The sequence below is a fragment of the Gymnogyps californianus genome, chromosome 8 (genome assembly GCF_018139145.2).
Source record: "Gymnogyps californianus isolate 813 chromosome 8, ASM1813914v2, whole genome shotgun sequence".
Lineage (NCBI taxonomy): Eukaryota > Metazoa > Chordata > Aves > Accipitriformes > Cathartidae > Gymnogyps > Gymnogyps californianus.
The window spans coordinates 2,858,433-2,867,333 of NC_059478.1; the positions used below are offsets into that span (position 1 = coordinate 2,858,433).

The 8,901-nt window shown below is 38.0% G+C and overlaps 1 protein-coding gene across 1 annotated transcript in view; it reads left to right on the forward strand.

Moving 5' to 3' along the window:
* TPR (translocated promoter region, nuclear basket protein) overlaps nt 1-8,901 on the forward strand; it is a 42,279-nt gene that overhangs the window by 32,860 nt on the left and 518 nt on the right. The window contains exons 41-50 of the mRNA XM_050900846.1: nt 91-222; nt 757-847; nt 1,317-1,501; nt 2,340-2,408; nt 3,579-3,673; nt 4,373-4,479; nt 5,267-5,362; nt 5,568-5,724; nt 7,285-7,403; nt 7,954-8,052. Coding sequence (XP_050756803.1) covers nt 91-222; nt 757-847; nt 1,317-1,501; nt 2,340-2,408; nt 3,579-3,673; nt 4,373-4,479; nt 5,267-5,362; nt 5,568-5,724; nt 7,285-7,403; nt 7,954-8,052 — 1,150 coding nt within the window. The remainder of the gene's footprint in view (nt 1-90; nt 223-756; nt 848-1,316; nt 1,502-2,339; nt 2,409-3,578; nt 3,674-4,372; nt 4,480-5,266; nt 5,363-5,567; nt 5,725-7,284; nt 7,404-7,953; nt 8,053-8,901) is intronic.

The following is an 8,901-nucleotide window of genomic DNA, read 5'->3' on the forward strand; positions in this document are numbered from 1 at the left end:
CACAAAGTGAAGTGTACCACTTCAACATGTGAAATTATTCCACTACCCTTTCCGCACTTCCTTAAGGATTTTTTTGTGGTCTTATCATAGGACTATGAGGATGAGGAAGAGGAAGACGAGGATGATGATGAAGACACAGGGATGGGAGATGAAGGTGATGACAGTAATGAAGGAACTGGTAGTGCTGATGGTAATGATGGATATGAAGCAGATGACGCTGAGGTGAGATTTGTACCTTTTTTTAATAGCCTGTTAAATTTCTTGGAATAAATTGGTGTTGTAATGCATCTGCACAAATTTGAGTACTTGAAAGAGAAAATCTTAGTATGAATTCATCCCAGAAAATTGAGGCTGCTAGTAGGTGATAGTAATTTCTGTGTTTTCACAAGAAGAATCAACTTTGAATGTTTAAGAGGGCTGAGTGAAAATGCAAAGTACAGGGGCCAGCACCAAATACTGTAGTTGCAAAGCTAGTAAGGGAGTTTCTTCAAAAGCTGGATATTTCATTGGCTATTATTATTAAGTGATGATGGCTGTGTTGTTCACGTTTGTGTATGTACAGATATGCAAAACTGAAATTTCATACAGTTTCATACATTTACATGATTTTGTAGATATTTACAGAAATATTTTGAGATTTTCATATATTTGACTTTGTTTACTTTCTGAATACTTTTTTACTGCTTTTATATTCTCTTTACAGCCTGTAAGTTGTTTAGTGCTAAGTCATATTATGTTTATGTGGGGTTTTTTTAGGGTGCTGACGGTACAGATCCTGGAACAGAAACTGAGGAAAGCATGGGAGGAGGTGAAAGCAACCAGAGGGCAGCAGATTCTCAAAACAGTGGTATGATTATTCCATGTTTCTTCAAAGTCTGTGTCTGTAAGGGGGGGATATGTAGAAGCTGCTTTGCATGTGTTAAAATATGCACTTAAGAATATAAGGCGAAATGCTAAAGGCCATTTTAACCTGAAATGTAGGTTCTTTTGAAATGTTCTTTTCTGGATATATTCTACATTCCTTTGAAAACCCTGCAAGCTCTGGTTGCTATGGAAACTGCTGTTGATGGCTCAGTAGATTAATGTCCTCTCTCTAAATCAGCACTCGAATAATCAGTTTGTTTCGGTGCTGGTGTTGATGTAGTTGGCACAAGTCCTCTTAAGTGATTTTAAAGAACAGTACTGAGCTGTCCCCACTCTCGCAAGGGTAGAAAATGTCTGTGTTAATGTGGTAGCAGAATTTGAAGACTTCCCTTCATGTTTTCAACTAAGTTTGGAGAGCATGGGTTTACTCCTCTACTTCTGTATTGTTTTAGGAGAAGGGAGTACAAGTGCTGCAGAGTCCACTTTTCCTCATGAAAGTTCAAGAGAACAGCAGCCATCATCTGCCTCGGAGAGACAGGCCCCTCGGCCCCCACAGTCACCACGCAGACCACCACATCCACTGCCCCCACGACTAACTATTCATGCTCCTCCTCAAGAACTGGGTCCCCCAGTACAGGTATAAGCTATCTCTAGCAGTTCCAAAGACACTTAAAAAAATTACTCTATGATTTCTTCTAAATAAAACCTAAGTGCTCTACCTATTGTAAAAATAGATTACATCTATTTAGCATCCTAAAACTGGTAGCTGAGCAAACTGACTTAACATGTCTCATCCTGCAGATTATGGCTAGACAGGGAACATTAAAAGCAGTAAGGCACTCATGATGGATTTGTATCTTGAAGTTATTATACCAGTGTTGTTTCAGTCAGTGACTGCTGTTATTTCCACTACAAGAGCTGTTCTTGAACAGGTTGTAACTCAGACAGCTTGGCAGGGGTTTTTATTAGTCTCTGCCCCAATGCAGCCTGGGCAAAGGAATGTTGTCCTTCATTTTCTAAGTTAAACCTTTCACAGTCAGTGCCTGACCCATGATTATGCTTTGACATAGACCTATAGATTCTGTAAATGAAAACATCACAACCTGAATTTTGCAAAAATAGCTGGACTGAAATTATCCTTTAGCATTAACTTGTTCTGAGGCTTGGGGCCCCAGTATTTCTGTGTTCAAGTTTTCTGTCCTCAGTAGAAATAGTAATGTCACATACGCAGAATTTAAACCTACATGATTCTTTTTTGTGGTTAGACCAGGCAGCAGATATGAGATGTGGAGTAGCTGCTGCCATGGTCTGTTCCTTAAGAAGGTATGATGCCTGTACTGAGCAGCGTTGTACACTGACATGTGATTGTTACACTTACTCATTTAGCCACTATCCTTGGCTCTGATTGAACAATTGCATGTTATTAGAATTCCAGGAAAGCATTGACTCTACTGCATTTTTTCTTTACTATAAAGAGAATCCAGATGACTCGACGACAGTCGGTGGGGCGTGGACTGCAGCTAACTCCTGGTATAGGTGGGATGGTAAGTATATGAAAGTCTACTACTAAAAACCTGCATTGAGGGAACATTCGTAACTCTTGGGTTTTATTTTGTTTTTTAAAGAAATCTCGCTATTGACTTCAGACGTGGGATGGTTTCTGTAGCCTTGCAGATAATATCTTAGTCCTGTTCATTTCTGTATTAATGGAAGGCAAATACTAGAAAAGTCCCAGGAAGCTAAAGCTCTTCAAAAGAGATTGAATTGGTTTTGTCCAAGAGAGTTTTAATTACTTGTTTTTAGAATCAGTCTTTAAAGTGGATATATTACTGGGGGGAAAAAAAAAAAAATTTCAGCCTCATCCTAAGGGAACAAGGCTAATTAATTTATGCTTTCTCTCTGTCTCCTTCAGCTAATTTTGAACCCTTTATCCAACTTTAACTGTATTTGACAGAACAAATGCAAGTTCAGTGAGGGAGGGGAGAATGACTGACTAAAAAAGTATCTTTTCTGAGATCAAAGGCATCAGCTCAGTTTTTGATTCTGCTTGGCTTGCATGTACCTGTCATTCAGTTTCTGCTTGGAACTGGCCTCAGTACCTACTGCTTTTTGCCTGGATAGTAACTGATCACATGGGAGGGGGCTTAGGAGTATTTTGGAGAGAAAGGTTTGAAAGATATGGGAGGAAGACAGGGAGATGAAAAGAATGCCTTATGAAGGATGAGGGAAGAGGGAGCTGAGGTTTCTGGCTTTGCAGGCAATGCAGGAACAAAGGATGCAAGTCTATAGGGAACAGATGATTTGATATGTGAAAAATCCCATGTGGTAGGTACATTACAGCAATCCAGATTAAGCCAGATGATTCCTATCTATTTATGAATGAGTCACCCTAAGATTCCTTTGTAGTCAACAAGGAGATGTGGCACTTTGATGGTACGATGATCTCATGGAGCAGATGTCTAAAAATCCTTTGAAAGATGGGTGCCCTGCAAGTGCATGGCTTTTATTTTGGTTTGGTTTTTTTTATCACCTGTAAGGGCCATCTACATAACTAGCTCAGATTTAGATGTCTGAAATTTAGACAAGAATTTTGTAAGAGCTAAATCTGTCTTTGTTTTGCTGGACAACGTGGAAAAAGCAAACTGACCTTTAACTTGACTTGGTAGAAACTGGAAATACATTGTAGGCTCTCATATCAGTCTCTTTTTTTCCAGCAGCAACACTTCTTTGATGATGAGGATAGAACAGTTCCAAGCACACCAACTCTCGTAGTTCCACATCGTACAGATGGGTTTGCAGAAGCCATTCAGTAAGTAGATGTAAAGAAAAAAAAAAAAAAGGCATCTATTTCTTTCTGGTTTTCAATGGAATGAAAATAAATTCAAATGAAATGAACTTGCGATTTGGAGTAACATGCTAAAACGTGCTAAGTAGTATGATAGATGACTGCCTCTACAAATAAGTAATCATTGTTTGAACTGTGTATCATGAAAGTTATCAGCAAATTAGGAGGCCGATCATCTCCAATGTATTGTAACTGACTGGCTTAAGAAGAGATTAAGCAAAAAAAAAGACATTCTTCTATTTCATTTGCTTCCCTGCTCTCCCTCCCCACCCCCCCGGCCGCCCTCTAATATTACCAATAAAAGTAGCAAAAGTTATCTCCATTTTTTGATTTGGGATGGTTCTGGACATGTTCAGCAATCCACTTAAAATTGTGAGTATTCATGGGATGAATAAGTAAAGAATATTCTCTTCAGAACTGTTTTCCTGATCTTGGATGCAGTCCAAATAAGTTTGAGAAACTAATTGCTATTTAATTAGCAGTAGTTTAGCTGATTTTTATGGTCAGTGTTAATTAATTTTGTCTCATGCATAATTTGTTCTCTTGTTTTGGTCAGAAAGTTGTCTCTCTTTTTTTTTTTTTTTTTCTTTCCCCCTTCCCCCCCCTTCCCCTCCCCCGATCATTGGAAAAATTGCAGAATTCCTTAATTCTTTATTTTGATAGTTCCCCCCAGGTAGCTGGAGTTCCTAGATTCAGATTTGGACCCCCTGAAGATATGCCACAAACTAGCTCAAGTCACTCTGATCTCGGTCAGCTTGCATCACAAGGAGGTAAACCGTTTCTGTACTTTCTTTTCCATGGTTGCTAGAGTGAAAAACAAATAACACATTCAATAAAATGCAATTCTACTTCCGGTACTTGTTGAAGTGTGGAAACTTGCGACTCTTAAATAATTGTCAGCAGAGAGAGACTAAGAGAAAGTAAAAAGGTGTTTCCTGCAAGCTGCTGCACTTCTATTTGTAATATGGTTTTAAAAGTAGAATGCTTCTGTGGGTAGGAACAACAGGCATGTGAACCAGAGAAGCTGAAATTTTATGTAGGACAAATTGCCTGCTGGGCACAAGAAAATTCATTTAAGGAGAAATGAAATACTGAAGGAATGGCTTTTAATTTTGATTTTACTGTTGATTGTAGCTTTCCTATAGTAAAATAATAGGGGAAAACAGCAAATGCAAAGACATCTTTGGGATACATCCTTACGTGCTAAGAGATGGCCAGGCAATTTGTCTATATTGTTTTTGCTGTTGTCCTGAATCAGTCCCTTTCCCCTGCATCCCTGTCAGCATGGAACAGTATGCTGTTCTTTGAAGAAAGCTCACAGCCAAATAATGGCATAAGAAAAGGATGAAAGTAAAACAAATAGAAATATTTTCATCAAGGTTTTACCTTTCAATAAATTATAATTAGCTCTGGCAGTAAGTCAAAACAGCTTAAAATAACAAAAATCTCCATGTTTAACTACAAATCACTGGATTTCATCAAGGGTACAGAGAGAGAAGAGAGTTAATCTGTTTTTTAGCTGGCTATTTTAATTGTCGCTAAAACTTTGTGTTGCAGGTTTAGGAATGTATGAAACGCCACTATTCCTTGCTCATGAGGAAGAATCAGGTGGTCGTAGCGTTCCCACAACACCGTTACAAGTAGCAGCACCAGGTAAGTGGCAAGAAATTTGCAGGCTGAAGTAAAGGTTGGAAACCTTGACTTTCCAGAAAAGAATTAAGATTATTGTTGTTATAGTGCTTATTGCTACGTCAAGAGTATTCAGTAGCCCTTTCCCTGACGTGCCTAAGATTTCCCTAGATTTTCTGTAGGAAATTCAAACTAACTCGATGTTTATTAAACTACCTTTCCTGTACAGTGACAGTTTTTACTGAAAGTGCATCGGCGGACGCTTCAGAGCATGCTTCTCAGTCTGTTCCAATGGTTACGACATCTACTGGCAATCTGTCCACCACTACAGAGGCTGGAGCGGGTGATGATGGGGATGAAGTTTTTGCAGAGGCAGAATCTGAAGGGTAAACTACGACTTGTTTGGTTCACTAAGACTTGATGTCATGTTAGTTTTAATGATTTGTTTTCATCCAAGCGTGCCTGTGATTCATCTTCAGTTTAACCTGTTCTGGTAGGAAGGACAGCTCAAACAGGATTTAGTAATTTTGTGAAGTAGTACAATCTGACCTTTTCGTCTGAAACCAAAGTTTTTCTTCTGATTTTCTTCTTCTGATTTAACATAGCTAATACAAAAGTCACCAAAAAAAAAAGATTTCTGTATTTTTTCAGAATGCAGAGGGCTCTGTAGTAGTCAAATACTGATGGTAAAGGCCCCAGTTTGAAGGACTGAGGTTTGTAGAATAAAGGCTAAAGCATTCCTGTTTGTTAATAGAGAAAATCACTCCTCGTTACAAAGCAAGCATATATAATGAAGTCACTCAGTTAAGGCAGTGCAAGTACAAAACATGTAGCACAAGGGAGGGGAATAAGCAGTTCTTAAGTATTTGATAGGCAAATGATTTTGTCTTCTACTTTGCAAGTGCAATTTTTAATATCTGTAATAATTGCTATATTTTGTAGTATGATCAAATACATTACAAATCTAAAAGGGGATAGGTTATCATTTTGTGCTATATTTTACTTTTGATTTTTATTGGTTGCATAATAGTAAAAGATGTGTAGTTCACAATTTACCTAAACTTTCATCTACTGATGGCAGGAGGTAGGAGGTTTGGTCATAAGAAATGATATGTTACTGCTGCAAGTTAAATATGCCGCAGAGTTTTCTTGATGCAGCACCAACTTGGACTGCAATAGTCTGCCTACGAGTAGATAGAGCATAGGATGAGTATTCTAATGTTAAGGACTCCTATTTGTTTCTTACAAAACCATCTAATCTTTAGTGAATGAGAAGTATATCCATAGAGGAACTAAGTGGTTCACAGAACAATCTGTAGTTTGGAGCAGGCTTTTAGCTTGTCAAGTCAAGCTAAGAGAGCAAGTCAATCTGTTGCTAGTAGGGAACAGATATTTCCCACAGTTTGAGTTTTAGTTATCATCTTCTAACAGTTTTTATATACTGATCAAGGTAACTGTATACCAAAAAGTGAGCTGCATTTAAACTAAATTTAGGTTTTTTTCCAGCCCTATAATGCTTTTTGGTTTTTGTCTTTTGAAGAGTCCAAATAACTCAGATATTGCACCAATGAGTGATCTTTAGGCATAACCGGTCGGTGTGGTCCCTCCACTTCATTCTTCCCCTGTCTAAACATACACACCACTATCACGTTAGGTTTTTTAGTTATTGTTGTTAAATAGCTTCTATGACCTTCTCTGAAAGACAGTTAGTGTGTTGAATATGCATCTGGAGTTGGGCTGCATATCAAGGACTAAAAGCCAGTAAATCTCTCGTGATTGGGGCAGGGGGGACATGACCAAACACAGTAAAACTGGTGAGAATTTCTGGGGAAAGACATTTGCGTAGGAATCTTTGTGCTCCAAGATGATGATTTTTTTTTTTCCTGAGCTTTTTGAAACTATGTGAATACACTTACATGTTTTTCCTCTACCTCCTTCTCTTCTAGAATTACTTCAGAAGCAGGCCTAGAAATTGATAGCCAGCAAGAAGAAGAATCTGTTCAAGCATCTGATGAGTCAGATCTTCCTTCGACTAGTCAAGATCCTCCTTCTAGTTCATCTGCAGGTACAGGTTAATTGCTGGAAACAGTTGTTTCATACCATTTCATTAAGTGTGGGCACGTTTTGGACCAGCATTATGCACCGCTAATAGCCAAGATAGACAAAATAAGATAGAACTCTTAGAACAAGGTCACGTTTTAATGCCGATAGTCTTAACGGCAAACGATTTTTACTTGGACCGCAGTAACTAGAGTAGGCTGTAGTAAGAAGAGCGCTTCAAGGAGCAAAAGTTATTGATACTTTGGTGATTCTATCCACTGTTAAGTTTGATGTCAGATTTAAAAATATTTTTTCATTCAGTTAAATCGTCAAAGACGGTAAGTAAATCACTGCGTTACCAATTTACCACCTAGCATAGGTAATGAAAGAAGTCCCAAACTTACTTGTTTTGAGGCTTTTATTTATATCAGAGATGATGTCAATGAAATAAGGATGCACCTTCATAATTTCAAAGTAAATTCGAGAGCATAACATGTATGAAATCATGTAAACATTAACAGTGAGAAACTGTACTAGACACAGACATTCTTTCCTGCATTTCCACTTCTTCACAGACACAAGCAGTAATCAGCCTAAGCCATTTCGACGTGTCAGGCTTCAGCCACCGACATTAAGAACTGGTGTTCGTGGTCGTCAGTTCAACAGACAGAGGGGTAAGTGTTCGTGGTTGCTCAAATTCAGACTTTTTCAAACAAGTTTTTAGTACTTTCTTCCTGTGGGGACCATATATGAAGTACTACTTTATACGCCTGTGTTTGCTTGTAAGACACTGAATAATACAGCATCCCTGCCCTAGCTTTCAATATGTTACCCTAAGAGCTCTGGTTTAGTGTGTTAGTCTGAGCGTTTTTTAGATAGGCAAACTTTCTTCTTATGTGGCACTTGGTTCTTACCAGTGGAGAGAAAGTAAATGGCAGTAGATCTTAAACTTCGCAAAGTTTTAAAAGAAGATTTAAAAAAATAACGTTAGGACATAAGTTTAGAAATCCTGTTTTTAACATTAGAAATCAGTTTCCCATTTGGTACATTAAGCGTTCCACTTATTGTATCACTATGTCTTACACTGATTTAATAAAAAACAACGAAAAAAGTTTATGGAAGTATTTTGTAATGCAATATAGAGTTAAACCATGACAATAAATTATTGTTTGCAACTTCTGTATTAAGAAAAATCCTTAGATGGATTCCATTCAGTTTGGCATTATTTTAACATTGTAGAAGGCTTGATACTAGCATTGAAATATAGGTATCTGGTATTTTAAAGAAAAAAAAAAAAGTAGTGAGGGGGTGGACCTAGGATAGATTTTCTTTCTAGTCGATCCCCATTTCTTTAATAACAAAAGGGGGGGACTAACTGATTTCAAATATGGGAAGAATGCTATACTTTTTCTTTCAGCACAGGGCCTGAGACAGGATCACAAGTCAACACCACCCTTTTGAATGACAGAAGTGTAATGTGTCCGTATCACCAGGCTCTAGGGGAGGGAGGGGGAGCTTGAATT